The following is an 18,476-nucleotide window of genomic DNA, read 5'->3' as shown; positions in this document are numbered from 1 at the left end:
AGAGCCAAAGCTATTTTAGTAGTCTGTGACAATCTCCCAGTCTTGCCACCATGACAGTCCCAAAATAAGACAATAGCTGGTGAAAGCCGAGGTAAATTCTCTCTGTGTGCATTATGGATGAGGAGCAATGGTCGAGTAAGAGATGTCGAGCACTTATGAGTTCATGTAAAGCGAACGGGCCAGTCATACAGTAGCCTTTCATTCCTTAACCGTGACCTAGGTCGTTCCTCTCATTGCACATACATGCACTGAAACAAAGCCATATTAGTTCTCTTTCTCCGAGGTCATATTGCATTCTCACGCTTTCAGCAGCCCCACTGAAAGTGATCCCCTCTCAGTTCTCGATCCGACACGAAGACCGTCCACAGCACTAGAATGACGTTGTCGGAAAACAGTCTGCCTGGTCAAGCCTACATCCAGGGTAACAATTACAGTTACATGTCATCGGCATGTCTTTGGTGTTAAGGAGTTTAGAGTAGCTAGATCAACATGGCCATGTACTGTCGTCACAAACCTGTTGTGTGCGCTTCTCATTCCCCAGTTCACTGTTCTTACTGAATATCCTAGTCCCACGATCACAAGGGGAGTACAGGTGAGCTCTAACCAATGTTCCAGTAGGTTAGCTGCTCCTACAGAGAGGATTTGGGCAGGTACAGTAACGTAGTGTTCACGGTGTCACAGCTGGTTTTGTAAGGAAAAGGCAAAGTTATGACAGACGCTCACAAAGACAAAACAAAGCTCAGGTGTCTTTCGTCAAGGTTACCTGCTTATCGTTGTAGCTGAAGAACTAGGAGCAGGTAGAATAGGAAGTAATTGAGCAAACACTATCCTCATCATCCTCAATTATTTGTTTTGTCTTCGGAGCAGCATACTGCCCCACATCTATTTCCAGCCACACATGCAAGGGGCACTTGCACTTATGGAAAGTGCAGAAACAGTTATTCTTAGATGGTCACGTAGAAACATAATTGCGCATTACAAAACACAGCACACCACCAACTCACTCATTTGACCTTTACAGCACAACTTACAACATCAGCTGCTCTAATGGGGGACATCACAGAATGGAAATAGTAAACTGGCTTTCTTTTCTAATCCTTCATCCTCTGTTGACGCAGAAAAGAGGACAGCTATAATACCGCAATCTTTCACCCCTTGGAGTCCCAGTTTGAACAAAATGCTCTGATTCACAAAAACCAAGACAATTTAGTTGATTGGAGAGAAATGTTGTATGAGCCATTACGTGCATGACTGAGCAGCCAAAACACCTCATGCTGCTGGATTAACAATAGACAAAACCCTGTGACAAAACAGTTTTATGTAACTTGGTTGTTTTGCCCCCAACTCAAGAAGTGCCGAAGCTAAAAGCAGAAGAATCCAATGCTAGGTGCAACAGGCAGATTACAGTTAGATCTAAATTTAATGTGAAATATAATATTATGTGATATAATGTTACCTACCTCCAAATCAGTCATGTCTAGGTAGGCTGCATTAAAGTAAAGTAACTATGGAGGTGGAAGGGTAGGATGGGGGACACAAAGAGAGAGAGAGGGGGGTGGGGTGGCGAGAGAGAGTGAGAAGGGGCAGAGAGACCATTAGAATCTCTAAACATTGTCTGCAACTTACAGATCACGTTCCACCACTCACTGTAGCACTTTGAGACAGTCACAAATGCAAATGTATTATTATTTTTATTCATTACTAAGACTGATGGATTTTCCACCGCTTGCGTCTACCTCCGTTGAATTCTGTCCCGAGTCATGTCAGCTGAAGAATGAAAAAAAAAATACATCTGGCACCAGACATTCAGTACCAATGGTGTCATGAGTATTTTCATTCCTCCTGGGTATAATCTGTGATCTGTTAGATCTCACTAATGATTCGGCAAGTCGACCATTACGACTGAACAAGTCAGTATATTATATTACAGTTTCGCAGGAGGTTCTGAAAATACATCCCAACTAGTAGATGAAAGGCCTGAAAGTATTTTCTTAGTATATGATTATTATCACCTTGGAAAGTGAAACTTAAAAAGTGAAGAATACGCAATAATAACTGATAATGATGAATTCCTAAGTCTATCAGCTAATAGGCCTAATGTGAATAAGCAACTTAATTGCTTTACAAATCACTTCTAAAAGCAGGGAAAAGGCTGCTAACTTCAGTGAGCCCAGATTTACTGAACTGCAATGGATAACAGATTTTCCAAACGAGGCAACAACAAAAAAAATCTAACCAATGTAGACTATTCTTTCTTTAAATACAGTTGTAATCTTACTTTTCTAATCCATGTAGAATTTACTTGAATAGCAAAAAGAAAAAAGTACAAACACTGTGCTTTAAAGGAATAATACCTAAACAGTTATATTTAGTGATACAGTCGCTGTTAAATTAGCATTCTTTTATTTTACAAAATCCATCAGTTGGGCAAACTAGCATCTGTAAAGTTCTCAGTTAATACCAGGTTCACATGCCCTTGTATTAAACCGCATGAACTTGGGCGTACAAAAGATTTGAGATATCCCATAATGTAACATTAACAGGCACCCGGTTCGAGCAAACACACTTCGCAACTCTAGGAGAAAAGACTTGAAGCGTGTAGACAAAAGGAGCTCTCTCTGTACAGCATAGCCTGCTCCCAGAGTGTGTACTAAAAGCTCTAGGAATGAAGAGGTTTTAGCCTCGGAGTGTAGTGCAGGAGGAGATAAGTGGATATTTTAGAGGTCTCCTTATCAACTACTAAAAATACACACCCTTTCTTGCTGAATATTACACGAGGCAATAACCAGCAATGAGTTTCTCACCTGCCCTGGGTGTGGAGGCAGAAGTGTTTGGTTCTCTCCAAATGATTTCATTCCTACTGGCTATGCACCAAGTGTATCATGCTTCTTTCAAAACATTCAAAATTGTCTATATTGTCAAAATGTATGAAAACAAAATAGTAGAGTTTGGGTTTAGGCATTAGGGTTAGCAACGTGGTTATGGTTTAAAAAAACATTTTTATGACTTTGTGTCTTTGCCAGCTAGACCACTTTGCATAGCTGCCTCCAGAACAAGATGCATGTCGAAAAACGCTGACCTGCCTGTAGCCAATATGGATTTCAATGTCAAGTCACGACTCAGTCACTTCCTTCGACTGACGCCAGATGGCAGTAGCATAAGTGTTGAAGTGACGTTTTTTATCTATGCATTTTACGGAACAGTAGACCTACTGACACCTTACAGAGGTGTGAAATAAAGCGCTATAGTAGCCTGTGTAATGTCCATAATGCCACAAAGTAAACAAAACAAAATTAAATGAAAAGGATTACAAAAGGGAAATAGTTTGAATTATGAATGTATAATGGAGGGGTTACAGCCCTACAGGCTTTAGTTATCATTTTGCATAACTTTCAAATTCGCATTTGAAGATGCAACAGGGTAGGCTACATCAATTCAATGACAAGACAGGTAGGCTGCACGTCTTACCTTTGCTGGCATATTGCACAGGAACATGCTTCACTGACCACAGATATTGACCGTCTGAAAATAAGATCCAGCCAACATAAGAATCTCACAAGGACTAAAACGCAATGTCTGTCGAGGACAAAAATTAATCATCTAGACAGTAGGCTAGCTATCTGTCCAAATCCTACAATTAGCCTACATAAGTGTTCCCTAAAAAAAACGGTTCATTGTAACATATCCTACCTGCTACTCGCTGAAATAACGTTACTGCATATTGCTTCCTCTCTCGTCTTCATCGCTGTCCTGGTGGTCTGCGTGGCGTGCTCATCTCGTCCACGCGATCTCCCGAGACAGGTGTTTATATTTACTCCCGCGTTACGTCATGCACAACCCTCACGTTTTTACCTGAAAGAGGCCTCACTGAGATCCTGCCTGAAAAAGTTTCAAGTTTGCAGAGAAGTATCAAGTTAGACTTTAATTTTATTATTTGGTGCAACCTGGCCTGCAAAGCAATTCGTATAATCCGGGACGTTTTTTTTATATCACTCTATTTAATATATGTTAAATTATGCTGTTTTGTCCAGTTTAATTGTGATGGGATTGTGAGTTGTATGCTATGTACTGCACTTCACTTACTGGACATGTTTTACTGCTAATAACATTGTCTTCTGTGTCGGATTTCTTTGCAATTCAGTGTTCAACTTACATTCAAAAATGTTCAGTGGGAAACACTCATGGATTGTCAATAGAATACTTTAATATACGCGACAGTAACCTTTATTCATAACAACATCATATGTTCAGAGAAATACTCTACATACCAGTGTGTCTGGGCACAGCTTTATCAAAAATCTAATGAGTAACACAAAATACAAAATGGACTGAGGGATTTATAAGTATCACTTTCAGGTCCATCAAATTGAACCTCTTCAAAATGAAAGACAGTATTAAAATAGGCTACTGTATTTTCTCGATGACAATTACAACTGAATATGGAAACTAATAATATACTGTCTTTGGACTAAATAACACGCGTGAAAAGTAGAATATGCATCACATTTGAAATATAAATCGTGAATAATAATACAATTATTTCATAATAACAATAATAATAATCATCTACTTAGTTATTTTTTGTCATAAAACAGAAAAGTAGTCTTTTCTACAGTTTGTAGGTTGTTAAGACTAGCAACAGAGGTCGCAATAAACTCAAACAAAGTTTCTATTCCTCTTTCCTCGGCTCATGCTCGAACAGACTCCAGGGCAGGACATCAGGCTCCTGAAAAGACAAAAGAGGGAATTTGAAACCTAACTCAACGCAATGATACATACATTATATAGGCACTCGGACTACATGAATGTAACACTGTCGCAGCTGTACCACCATGTTATTGTACAGTCTAGTGCTTACTGTAGATGTCTCCGTTGATCCATTACTTCTCAGCTCCTCTCCCCACACACACACTGAGCCACTGCTCAGGGTCGCTCTGGCCTGCCATCTGAAGAGTCATGTTGTCACTGGCTGGGCCACCGCTCAGGTCCCCCCTTCCCTGGAGCTCCAAGCCTTTGTTCTCCTCCCCCTCTCCATTGTCACTTCCCTGTGCTCATCAGGGAAGACACAATGCACGCCATCATTCAAAACTCAGGACTGAGTGTGCCAGTCAACACTGAGGAAACTGGAAAGACACTGCTGTACCTGCTGTATATACACACCAACTACCTGTACAACACGAGTATAGGCCTAGTACAGAGAGTCCTTCATGAATAAATATGGAAAAAGGCATGTGCTCAGGCTGTTAACAAGGATATAAAAAGTGTTCCCCACTGGATCACAGGGACCAGCACATCAATGACACACAGGCCCAGTCTCTTAGGGAGGGGACCGTGTCACAGGTCAATGTACAATACTAAGAGGTAGGATACGCAGCTAGGATTGTTTACCAGGCCACAAACTCGGAACAAACGCTTATTGTAGACGGTTCCAATTTTATTGTGAGAAAATTGTATATACATTCTCAGAGAGGAGTATTTCCTGTGTTATTCAACAGTCTCAAAGCTGACCCGAAAGGACATGGGAAAAGGGCAGACTGGAGACTTCATCTGAGGGTAGTCTAATGGTTAAAGAGATAGCGCTGACAATGAAACATCGATCACTTTTAAAATCGGCTAGAAAGTGAGATTCTACTGCAAATGATTTTTTAAAGTAGGCATATGCTTTGAACTTTAAAACAAGTATCAAAGAAATTAACATTTAAGCATAGCATTCTATGGGAAAAGAAACTCTTTGGGTTTTATGTCATTTCAGAGTTTAGAGAACTGTGAATATAAATATCCAGATTCCTACTGTATGTTCTAATATTGAAAATACAGAGTCTCATATAGAGGAAGCACATAACGCAAAACATCTGCAACAACTCACCATAGCCACACCACATGGTCCTTTAGGATCATTGACTAAAAAGCGGCTTGTGATTGGGTAGAATGGTGGCAAGCGAGGAGAGGGTGAGGTGGAGTCTGTGGATAAGGACTGGGACCTTTTGACCGCCGAGGAGACAGCCTGGGCAAAACGGGACGGGGTCGTAGGAGAGTAGGGTTTGGGAGCAGCAAAACTCCTCAGCTTCTCCAGGCTCAGCCCTGGGGATGGGGGCGCCCTGGCAGGACTGGGCCGTGGAGATGGCACACTTGGCTCCATGTCAACTACATCAGCGCCCTCCGATGTCTCCTCCTCCCACTGCACCGGAGGAGGGAAGCTGTCCTCCTCCACTAGCTGCAGTGCCTGAGCTGCTGCTGCTGCTGCCACTAGACTGCCTGGAGCCTCCCTCTGGCCAGCGCCAGGACTGGCATTCAAACTTTTCACTGCCGCCGAGGTTACATAATACCCAGGTGTTCTTTTGTGCTGTGGCAAGCGGAAAGAGCCAGGCTTGGGTTTAGTTGCGGGTGGAATTTTCATCTCCGTGACCTCTGCTATTAAGCCTGCTTGGTCTCCCCCACTAGAGGGGGATGGAATCTTGTCATCTCCTGCAGGAAGTATTCTTGTTGGTGTTGAGGGGGGGTGAATAGGCTCAACCACATTGCTATTTACAGTGCTCTTACTAGTAGTAGTAGAAGTAGTAGTAGTGGTGGTGGTGGGGACTTGCTGAGATAGGGAAGACTCCAAAGGTACAATAGACTGCAGCTCGGTCTGTTCTGCTGTGACCTGTAACTGCTCAGCCTGTGTAGTGCGGTCTTTGAGTTCAAGTGAACCTACTTCCTTCTCGAGAGCCACGTTGGGGGATTCCAACATCAGCTCCAGCTCAAACTTTCTCAGTTTCTCCAAAGTCTTGTGAGGCACGATAGTGTACGTAGTCATCCCCACCTTGGGAATGTAGTCCCTGGTCAGCTCATTGGATGGCTTCGGAGGGGCCGGGCCACTTTGAGTGGACGTTTGGTACTGAGGGGCTGCTGAGGCAGGAGATAAGGCAGGTGTGATGGGGTCAGCAGGGATCAGCAGCTCCTCTGTAGATGTGGCCATGTCCTTCTTCTGCCCCACCGTTCCAGAGGTAGAGGCTTTAGAAGGGGGAGGCACTTCCTGTTGTCGGGGTGGTGACACAGGACATGGTGGTGTGAGATCGGTCTGAACCTGGGCATCCTCAGCAGGGGGACAGGGGGTGCTTGTGGCCACTGGCCGTTCACGATAGTAGGGGTCAGTGTCCAGCTGATCTGAAGCCTGTGTCATAGGCTGGGCTGCTGGTGGGCTGATAGTATGAGAGCTCTCAGTACTACATTCACCTTTGACCCCATCTTGTGTTGTGTAATCTTCACATGGCAAGTCTGTCTGACCACCTATTTCCTTAGCTTGGCAAGGAGGGCTTTCTGGAGAAGATTAAAAAAACAGTAGACAATGATCTTGCCAACATTGCTACTAAAGCTATAGCATTTCATCCATAGTTAACACATTAATGTACATTGAACAAAAATATAAACGTAACATGTAAAGTGTTGGTCCCATGTTTCATGAGCAGAAATTTAAAAATCCCAGACATGTTCCATAATGAACAAAAGCTTATTTCTCTCAAATGTTGTGCACAAATTTGTTTACATCCCTATTGGCGAGCATTGCTCCTTTGCCAAGGTAATCCATCCACCTGACAGGTGTGGCATATCAAGAAGCTGATTAAACAGCATGATCGTTACACAAGTGCACCTTATGCTGGGGACAACAAAAAGCCACTCTAAAAATGTGAAGTTTGTCACACAACACAATGCCACAGATGCTTCAGGTTTTGAGGTAGCATGCAATTGGCATGCTGACTGCAAGAATGTCCACCAGAGCTGTTGCCAGAGAATTTAAAGTTAATTTCTACACCATAAGCTGCCTCCAATATGGTTTTAGAGAATTTGGCAGTATGTCCAACCGGCCTCACAACCGCAGACCACGTGTAACCATGCCAGCCAAGGACCTCTTTATATTTTTGTTCAGTATATTTGAATTCATCACTACTTGCAAACATACCATCTGCAGCTTCAGATGTGTCCATCTCGGCAATCAGCATGGGATCCGTGCGCTCAGTGTTGTTCACCATGCTGTGCACTAGTCTGTCAAAAACAGAAGTTATGAAAAGCAATGCAAAAACCCAAGTCAAGGAGAAACTACTTAATTCATACTGCACACTTTTAGAAAAAAAGGTGCTATCTAGAACCTAAAAGGGTTCTTTGGCTGTCCCCATAGGATAACCCTTTGAAGAACCCCTTTTGGTTCCAGGTAGAATTCTACCTGGAACCCCAAAAGGGTTCTACAGTACCTGGAACCCAAAAAGGGTTCTAACCTGGAACCCAAAAAGGGTTCTACCTGGAACCCAAAAAGGGTTCTACAATGAGGACAGCAGAAGAGCCCTTTTGGAAAGCGCAGGACTCTCTGCTAGAGTTCGTACTTGCCATCTGAGGACAGATCACAAGCCTGATCTTCCCCTGCTGGGCCCTCGCTCTCGGGTGGTGAAGAGGTCTCCATCTCAGCATATGGTGTGTCTGGGGCCTCCAGTGGTGGAGAGAGGGCCTCTGTTCTCTCAGCGTCCACGGAGATGTCTGCTGTTGACAGGTTGAGGCTGCTGTCGTCCTCATGGACATCACTCATAGAGTCTAAGACCACGGAGGCAGTTGTCTCCTCCTGCTCCACGATCTCTTCCAGTGTATTAGGAAGTTGGCCACCTGCAGCACAACAGGATGGAGAAGATTGCAGAGGACATTTTCAATTATCAAGAATCGTAAAATTGAGATAACAAAATCTGCAATGTCTCATCTAAGTTGGGATGAAGAACTGCAGTGTGATGACAATGGTGTTGTGATGGGGATGAGAATGTCAGACGTTCAATTTAAACGAGTCTCAGAGAGTAAGTTAATTTGGCTAATGAGGAGGATAAGTACTCATTTACTTCAGAATGAAGCAGCATATTATAAAAACTAATAGTAAGATGATTTAGTATTACTAACATCACTTTCACAGTCACACAACTGCAGACATAACGTGTGTCTTAGGGACATTTCAGACAAGTTAACTGGGCTTAATGAAGACATGTAGCATCTTATATTCCCCTCTAGTTCTTCACTCTGCATTTCAAGGCCGCCACAGAGGAATAGAGAGCAGAAGGAATATTCAGCAGGCTGGTTATACAAAACTGGGACACCTCACTGTGCAGTCTGTGATGTCTAACTGAAGTGAACAGCCGTGGGACGTCAGGGAGGGACACAGAGAGACATCCAGGTCTGATCTTTCTCTGTGAAGTTGATTATGTGAAGCCAGCGAGGGAGGGAGGGCAGATAGAAAATGGAGCAATACAAGCATAGAGAAGTCAAATCTTTATGAGGACACTTTTATTCATACAATCTGGGATAAATGGCTAGTGTGGTATTCAAAGACTGAACTTACAATGACGTTTCTATGAAATACACTCACTTAGGCCGTCATTGTACATACATTTGTTCTTAACTGACTTGCCAGGTTAAATAAAATGTTTGACAACATGAAAGATATTACAAAAGACAGGAAAAGAACACAAACAAGTAGCAAAGAGGCAGAAAAAGAGATGCCTAGATGGATAGATCCTACACTAAGTCTCACTGGGCTGTGTGTATAGAACCTACACTACCATACAAAAGTTTGTGGTCACTTAGAAATGTCCTTGTTTTTGAAAGAAAAGAACATTTTCTGTCCATTAAAATAACATCAAATTGATCAGAAGTACAGTGTAGACATAGTTAATGTTGTAAATGACTATTGTAGCTGGAAACAGCTGAAGTTTTATGGAATATCTACATAGGCATACAGAGGCCCATTATCAGCAACCATCACTCCTGTGTTCCAATGGCACATTGTGTTAGCTAATCCAAGTTTATCATTTTAAAAAGGCTAATTATTAATTGGAAAAACCTTTTGCAATTATGTTAGCACAGCTGAAAACTGTTGTTCTGATTAAAGAAGCAATGAAACTGGCGTTCATTAGACTAGTTGAGTATCTGGAGCATCAGCATTTGTGGGTTCGATTACAGGCTCAAAATGGCCAGAAACAAAGCACTTTTTTCTGAAAATCGTCAGTCTATTCTTGTTCTGAGAAATGAATGCTATCGCCAAGAAACTGAAGAGCTCATACAACGCTGTGTACTACTCCCTTCACAGAACAGAGCAAACTGTCTCTAACCAGAATAGAAAGAGTGCGAGGCCCCGGTGCACAACTGAGCAAGAGGACAAGTACATTAGAGTGTCTAGTTTGAGAAACAGACGCCTCACAAGTCCTCAACTGGCAGCTTCATTAAATAGTACCCGCAAAACACCAGTCTCAATGTCAAAAGTGAGGAGGCGACTCCGAGATGCTGGACTTCAAGGCAGAGTTGTAAAGAAAAAGCCATATCTCAGACTGACCAATAAAAATTAAAGATTAAGATGGGGGAAAAAAGAGCAGTCACTGGACAGAGGAACTCTTTTTTTATGATGGATTTAAATGGTGCTCCCTGGATGTTCAAAGTTTCAGATATTTTTATTACCCAACCCCGATCTGTACTTCTCCACAACTTAGTCCCTGACCTGTTTGGAGCGCTCCTTAGTCGTCATGGTGCCGCTTGCTTGGTGGTGCACCTTTCTTTGTGGTGTTGCAGACTCTGGGACCTTACAGAACAGGTGTGTATATATATATACTGAGATCATGTGCCACTTAAATAAAGTCCACCTGTGTGCAATCTAACTAATTATGTGACTTCTGAAGGTAATTGGTTACACCAGATCTTATTCAGGGAGTAAATACATATGCACACACCACTTTTTTCATTTTTTATTTGGTATAAAAAAAAAATTGCTTCACAAATTTGGACTATTTTGTGTATGTCCATTACATGAAATCCAAATAAAAATACATTTAAATTACCGGTTGTAATGCAACAAAATAGGAAAAATGCCAAGGGGGGTAAATACTTTTGCAAGGCACTGTAGGTGAACGACTGGGAGTGTATGTCTGTAGATTTAATTAATCAGGTTAGATTATAATGTACTTACTGTCATGATAGCTCATTAAAGATCACTCCTCTCTCACAGAAAACATACAATCCAATCTAAGCTAGTCCGTAACAAATAACAGATATAACCAAAGGCCGGAGTTCAATCAATAGCAGATAGTCTTTATTTGATCAATTTGATTATATTGAAGTACACCGAAAGACCAGCCTACGAAAACTCATACAGAAAGGTGCAAACATGCAGCAGGAAATACAGAATAGAACATGTTAATCTGACAGAAAAGACGAGGAAAAGCAGCAGGTCAGTGCAGAAAGAAGTGGACATGCTTGAGGAGGAGCTGAAAGGGGCAGAGCGGGTAGAGGCAGGAGGAAGAGGCAGCAGCACAGACTGTCAGACACCCTCCTCTGGTGACCTGCAGGCTGCAAGTTCAGAGAGAGGAAGTACTTATAGAACATGGCCTTTACTCTTAATATGAGGAAACATGCGAGGACTATATCACAGACCATTTGGATCACAACAGTGTTGACCTTATCCCTCAGTCTTGTAGCTACAAAGCATAAAATTAAGCTTCAGAATAAAGCAACAGAGATACGCCACTAAAAACACAACTATGTTTAGCATCATATTTATTATTAAGATCTAATGAAATTGTAAAGAAGTACTGTAGTCACAACAAGGTGTTCATTGGGAATGAAATTCAATCACGAAACATTGGGAATGAAATTCAATCATGGGAAAAGGAGCAGTAACTAACTCAATGTGTCTCGACCACTAGGAGGCATCAGAGCCAAATAAAATGAGTGCAACTCCCACTGACTTATTTACCATTATCAATGGTTGACTTTAGAGACCAGTACAATACAAAGTACAATTGTCCAAATCTCTGCCAAATTGTCCAGAAATGCAATAATAGCAATGTCTCACAAACCAGGAGAAAAATGTGTACTAAATTACAGTTGAAAGAGCCTATAGACCAGGGTTCCCCAACTGGCCCCCCATGTTTTCTGAGTCGATAAAAAAAAAAAAAAAAAAATGTTGGATATAAGAACACCAGAAAATTAGTTCCAAGTGATTTTAATTTCCAAAGTATTCCCATGCATAATAGATAGATGTATGTGATTGTATACAAATGCAAGCAAGTTTTGAAATTTTAGTCAAATATTATATCTGTTTGGGCTTCTTGCAGTCCACAAATTATTTGTAATTATGTTCCAGGCCCCTGTCCATCCACTCAATATTTTTTTTGAGAGGATGAATCTAGTTGATGATGCCTGCTATAGACTCATGTAACCCCCTCATGTAAAAAAAAATTGTACCTGAAAATGTGGAAACCTATATACAGGAGGCTGAGCACAAGCCAATTCAATACAGCAGGATTAAATCCATTTAAAAAAAACTTTCATACCTCCATCTAGTGAAGCTACATCATGGACAACCACACTGGGAGATGCAGGGGGTAGGGGAGCCTTGCGCTTCGTCCTCTTCAGGGAAGACTCCGTGCTGCGACTCAGACCAGCCATCTCCACAACAGAAGGGACAAAATAATAATTCAAATTCATCAAGAACTCTGGACATAAAAGTCCTAATTTTGAGGGTATTCAGACTCAGTATTTTACAGACAGACCTGGCATTGACAAAGAACTCAGATCTAGTCAGGTTAGACCCACTCACCTGGTCACTGTCCTTTTGGGCTTCGGGCTCTGAGTCGGAGATGGACCTCTGGAGATGGCTGAGGTTAGAGGGGCATCTCTGGGACACCAGCATGGGGGGCAGGGGAGCCCGTCTCTTCTTTGGCATGTCAGAAGCCATGGAGTTGCAGTTGAATGTGGAGGAGTGGGCACTGAGCAAACTCATGCTAAGAGGTCGAGGCTTGCTGGGAAAGACTGGGGACGCCGGGGCACTAGCAGTCATTCCCTTTAAAGAGCAAACAAACATCCAATCAGATCCTGATCAGGGGCCTGTTCTCTGCAGTAAACAAAGAGAAAACTAGCCAATCCCATGACTGTGACAATATTCCCCGCCTCCCCAACACATACCCTTTCAAATCCTCCTAATCAGCCAAAATTGACTTGCAATTGACTGAGCTGAGAAATGTTGGTGATGCACGTGAATAGATAAAGAACACACCTGCTCAGGTTTCTTCTTACTCCTCCTGAATAAACTGAACAACCCCTTGTTTTCTTTCTCCTTCTGCATTTTATCTTTACTGGGTGGAATGGTATCTGTTAGGAATGTATAGATCTAATTGAAGACATTTCTGAAATTCCTGACACAAGATTTGATGAACTTGACTTCAAATGCACAATGTCAGTAGTAAATTAAAATAAGGTAATAAAACCGTTTAAAAACATCATACAATCGAGTTACATTACCTAGATCAGTTGTGGTAGTAGGGGTAGGAGAGGCAGGTACATCTTCTGAGTACATAGCTGTGAAAGAGAAGATGGAAATGATATGTGGTAGTAAATAAAGCATTTACATGAGTACACCTGCGTAGTTGTAAAATGAATGAATGGTGAATAGCGTTCAGACAGAATAAGCATCTTGTTGGCAGACAACAAGATTAGCTTCTGGGTGCCGAGATTAGTTCAGAATAATTGGTAATTATTCAGATTAATGAACGTTGAAGGCTGTTGTTTTTAAATCAGAGAAGCCCTTACCTTTTGTGTCCGTTGCATAAACCTCCCTTATTGCAAAATCATTGAGAGAACAGGTCAAATCCAAAGGATCCTTAGATTGGGCATCTCTCAATAAAAATGTGCTCTGTCTGTCAAATTCACATTTGTCACAAATAGATGGTAAGAGGTCTTCAAGGGGGACTCGAGGACTGACTCTTAGCATAGTCTTCTGGGTATTTTTATAGTTTATTACCAGACGGACGGTTGCCTGGAGAATCAAATAAATGTGATTATTAGACTGTTTGAAGAAGTTATATGTAGAATAATAGTGAAGACATCAAAACTATGAAATAACATATGGAATCATGTAGTAACCAAAAAAGTGTTAAACAAATCCAAATATATTTTATATTTGAGATTCTTCAAAGTAGACACCCTTTGCCTTGACAGCTTTGCACACTCTTGGCATTCTCTCAACCATCTTCATGGAGGTAGTCACCTGGAATGCATTTCAATTAACAGGTGTGCCTTGTTAAAAGTTAATTAAATAGTGGAATTTCTTTCCTTCTTAATTCGTATGAGCCAAATCAGTTGTGTTGTGACAAGGTAGGGGTGGTATATAGAAGTTAGCTCTATTTGGTAAAAGACCAAGTTCATATTAAGGAAAGAACAGCTCAAATAATAAGAGATATGAGGTCAGTCAATGCGGAAAATTTCATGAACTTTGAAAGTTCCTTCAACTGCAGTCGCAAAAAACCATCAAGCGCTATGATGAAACTGCCTGTCATGAGGCCCAACACATGAAAGGAAGACGCTGAGTTACCTCTGCTGCAGAGGACAAGTTCATTAGAGTTAACAGCACCTCTGACATTTCAGCCCAAATAAATGCTTCACAGATTTCACGTAACAGACATCTCAACATCAACTGTTCAGAGGAGACTGCGTGAATCAGGCCTTCATGGTCGAATTGCTGCAAAGAAACCACTACTAAAAGGACACCAATAAGAAGAAGAGACTTGCTTGGGCCAAGAAACATGAGCAATGGACACTAGACCAGTGGAAATCTGTCCTTTGGTCTGATGAGTCCAGATTTTATATTTTTGGTTCCAACCGCCGTGTCGTTGTGAGACACAGAGTAGGTGAACAGATGATCTCTGCATGTGTGGTTCCCACCGTGAAGAATGGAGGGGAAGGTGTGATGGTGTGGAGGTGATTTACCTGCATGGCTACCAAAGCATTCTGCAGCAATACCTCATCCCATCTGGTTTGTGCTTAGTGGGACCATGATTTGATTTTCAACAGGACAATGACCCAAAACACAACTCCAGGCTGTGTAAGGGCTATTTCACCAAAAAGGAGACTGATGGAGTGCTGCATCAGATCACCTGACCTCAACCGAGACGGTTTGTGATGAGTTGGACTGCAGAGTGAAGGAAAAGCAGCCAACAAGTGCTTAGCATGTGTGGGAACTCCTTCCAGACTGTTGGAAAAGCATTCCAGGTGAAGCTGGTTGAGAGAATACCAAGCTTGTGCAAAGATGTCATCAAGGCAGAGTGGCTACTTGGAAGAATCTAAAATGTTAAATATATTTAGATTTGTTTAACACTTTGGATACTACATGATTCCATGTGTTATTTCATAATTTTGATTTCTTCACTATTATTCTACAATGTAGAAAATAGTAAAAAGAATAATAAATAAATCAACTCTTGAATGAGTAGGTGTCCAAACTTTTGACTGGTACTGTGTGTGTATGTATATATAAACTCAACAAAAAAAGAAACATCCTTTTTTCAGGACCCTGTCTTTCAAAGATAATTCGTAAAAAGCCAAATGTCTTCACAGATCTTCATTGTAAAGGTTTTAAACACGGTCTCCCATGCTTGTTCAATGAACCATAAACAATTAATGAACATGCACCTGTGGAACAGCGTAGAGACGGTAGGCAATTAAGGTCACAGTTATGAAAGCTTAGGACACTAAAGAGGCCTTTGTACTGACTGAAAAACACCAAAACAAAGATGCTCAAGGTCCCTGCTCATCTGCGTGAACGTGCCTTAGGCATGCTGCAAGGAGGCATGAGGACTGCAGATGTGGCCAGGGCAATAAATTGCAATGTCCATACTGTGAGACCCCTAAGACAGTGCTACAGTGAGACAGGACGGACAGCTGATCATCCTCACAGTGGCAGACCACGTGTAACACCAGCACGTGGATTGGGATTGGTACATCCGAACATCACAGCTGTGGAACAGGTACAGGTTGGCAACAACAACTGCCCGAGTTACACCAAGAACGCACAATCCCTCCATTAGTGCTCAGACTGTCCGCAATAGGCTGAGAAAGGCTGGACTGAGGGCTTGTAAGCCTGTTCTAAGGCAGGTCCTCACCAGACATCACCGGCAACAATATCGCCTATGGGCACAAACAAACCGTCGCTGGACCAGACAGGACTGGCAAAAGTGCTCTTCACTGACAAGTTGCGGTTTTGTCTCACCAGGGGTGATGGTCGTATTTGCGTTTATCGTCAAATGAATGAGCGTTACACCGAGGCCTGTACTCTGGAGCGGGATCGATTGGGAGGTGGAGGGTGCTTCATGGTCTGGGGCGGTGTGTGTCAGCACCATCGGACAGAGCTTGTTGTCATTGCAGGCAATCTCAACGCTGTGCATTAACAGGGAAGACATCCTCCTTCCTCGTGCTACCTTTCCTGCAGGCTCATCCTAACATGACCCTCCAGCATGATAATGCCACCAGCCATTCTGTTTGTTCTGTGCATGATTTCCTGCAAGACAGGAATGGCAGTGTTCTGCCATGGCCAGCGAAGAGCCCGGATCTCAATCCCATTGAGCATGTCTGGGACCTGATGGATCGGAGGGTGAGGGCTAGGACCATTCCACCCAAAAATGTCTGGGAACTTGCAGGTGCCTTGGTGGAAGAGTGGGTTAACATCTCACAGCAAGAACTGGCAAATCTTCTGCAGTCCATGAGGTGGAGATGAACTGCAGTACTGGTGGCGACACCAGATACTGACGGTTACTTTTGATTTTTGTTTCCCCGGGACACATTATTCAATTTCTGCTTGTCACATGTCTGTGGAACTTGTTCAGTTTATGTCTGTTCAGTTTATGTTCATACAAATATTTCCACATGTTAAGTTTGCTGAAAGTAAACGCAGTTGACAGTGAGAGGACGTTTCTTTTTTTGCTGAGTATATGATCTATACTCACAGAAAAAAAAAATATTACAAGATACAGCCAATATTAATTACAGTAAATACCCAAGTTGAGGGAACAACTCTCAGATATAAAAGTTTTAACTAGTACATTTCTACCACTGAGATTTCTCACGTGTACCTCTGGCATCTGAGGAATTGGCTTCTTAATCTTGTCCTCCATTCCTTTGGGCTTGAGCAGAACCTTCTCTGCCTCCAGGGCCCCGATCAGAGTGTTGGGTTTGAACTTGATTGTGTGTCTGTTGGTGGTGACGAGCTCTATAACATAGCCTGATGGGTTCAGGTGGTACTTGGCACAAAGCATCACTAACAAATCCATCATGGGCTTGCTGAAAAACAGGTTAGAAGTAATAAATAAAACCTAGCTAAGGATAAAAGGTTGTGTGTTTTATATCCACAGAGAAAACACACAACTCTTGGTGTGTGGAAATTGCAAGCGCTCTGGGAGAAACCTCTATCACGAAAGTAGACGCTATCACAGAATACGTTTTACACTTTACATTATAGTAATGCATTATAACAACTTTTTCACAGTGATAAAAATGTAGCATAAGGAGCCATCCGTTTTTGCTTCATACACAACTGTCGGTGGTCTGCAAAACTCTTTAGCAACAATATCTACACAAAGCTATCCAGCAGTTTCCAAATTCTAGGCCTTGGGAGGGTTTCTGCAAATATAATGCCAAAAGTTAAATTACTATCATAATTAGTTCGCTGTACTCTGTAAATGAAAAGAGATTGAAGAATTAGATGCTTAATCCTTTTATATTAAAGTTGGTCTCGATTATAGCTTGAGAGGGCAAAGGGCAAAATATACCAACGGAGTGCGATGGCGTCTTGCAAAACTAGAATAATAATATCTTGAGTAAACTTGATAGAGAGTGAACAGTGTGGGTCTGTAGTTTCATATCAGGACACAAAGTCCTTGTTCTGAAAAACAACTAAGCCCTTTTGACCGTAAGATATTCATCTCATGTTTGTCTGGTTAGGCGTTTTGGTCTCAGCTGAATTGGTGTGGGTGAAAGCTCCACAGACCAGACTTCATAAGATGTATGTGCAGTGGGCTTGTATCAAAATTTTAATGTAAGTTCTACCATAATAAACTGTGCCGAAAACACAAATAATATTATTCTACCTTAGCAAATTAAAAGGAACCAGCCACATCATGCAACTTTTTAGTGCATTTAATGGTGCAAGTATTGTTAACCAAAACCAAAGTTTTTACTGCGCCACCTAAAATATCTGACTCAAAGAAATGCTACATTCAATTAGAGCTGTGGAAAGATCACGTTATGTTAGAAGGATTTGTGTAGTCGTATATACCAAAAAGTAATATGAATCAAATATGTGTTTTGGAATATATGACACTCGCATAAGAATTGGTCCAAATGCATTGAGATCATGCTTCACCTTGGAATCATGGGATGTCTTGGAGGTCTTACCAAGGAGGGAAAGTTGGGAGCAGTTTGTTGGTGTTTAGTCACAGTGAGACACTTCCTTTATTTATTTACTGCACTTCTGTTGACCAGGGCCCAGAGGCAAGTCATTCCACAAAATTAGTGACTTTTGATATTTTAAGTAGAAATTGTGCACAAATATAGAAATATAAAAGTCTTATACTAAATTAAGTGATCTTTAATATAGACCACATGGAAAATTCAATAAATCAGATTTTTGATATGAATAAAGACTTGCT

General features: G+C 41.8%; 1 protein-coding gene and 1 long non-coding RNA gene across 5 annotated transcripts in view; both read right to left on the bottom strand.

The window, feature by feature from the left end:
- Positions 1 to 1,478: 1,478 nt before the first annotated feature.
- LOC135521184 (uncharacterized) lies at positions 1,479 to 3,789 on the bottom strand. Its single transcript, XR_010452503.1, has 3 exons — positions 3,691 to 3,789; positions 3,469 to 3,522; positions 1,479 to 1,505 (listed from the first exon to the last, which is right to left on the bottom strand). It is a non-coding gene; the product is annotated as an uncharacterized LOC135521184 (long non-coding RNA).
- Positions 3,790 to 4,184: 395 nt separating this feature from the next.
- The window catches only part of LOC135519605 (cordon-bleu protein-like 1), a 40,062-nt gene continuing 25,770 nt past the window's right edge, over positions 4,185 to 18,476 (bottom strand). For all 4 annotated transcript variants that reach the window (XM_064944837.1, XM_064944838.1, XM_064944840.1 and 1 more), the window contains 11 exons: positions 16,902 to 17,109; positions 13,588 to 13,813; positions 13,300 to 13,356; positions 13,055 to 13,149; positions 12,599 to 12,841; positions 12,333 to 12,447; positions 8,358 to 8,631; positions 7,940 to 8,022; positions 5,867 to 7,299; positions 4,859 to 5,045; positions 4,185 to 4,726 (listed from right to left, as the gene is read on the bottom strand). In XM_064944837.1, the coding sequence (XP_064800909.1) occupies positions 4,881 to 5,045; positions 5,867 to 7,299; positions 7,940 to 8,022; positions 8,358 to 8,631; positions 12,333 to 12,447; positions 12,599 to 12,841; positions 13,055 to 13,149; positions 13,300 to 13,356; positions 13,588 to 13,813; positions 16,902 to 17,109 (2,899 nt within the window). In that variant the 3' untranslated portion in view covers positions 4,185 to 4,726; positions 4,859 to 4,880. The remainder of the gene's footprint in view (positions 4,727 to 4,858; positions 5,046 to 5,866; positions 7,300 to 7,939; positions 8,023 to 8,357; positions 8,632 to 12,332; positions 12,448 to 12,598; positions 12,842 to 13,054; positions 13,150 to 13,299; positions 13,357 to 13,587; positions 13,814 to 16,901; positions 17,110 to 18,476) is intronic.

The sequence above is a fragment of the Oncorhynchus masou genome, chromosome 29 (genome assembly GCF_036934945.1).
Source record: "Oncorhynchus masou masou isolate Uvic2021 chromosome 29, UVic_Omas_1.1, whole genome shotgun sequence".
Lineage (NCBI taxonomy): Eukaryota > Metazoa > Chordata > Actinopteri > Salmoniformes > Salmonidae > Oncorhynchus > Oncorhynchus masou.
This window is presented reverse-complemented; position numbering and strand designations above follow the sequence as displayed.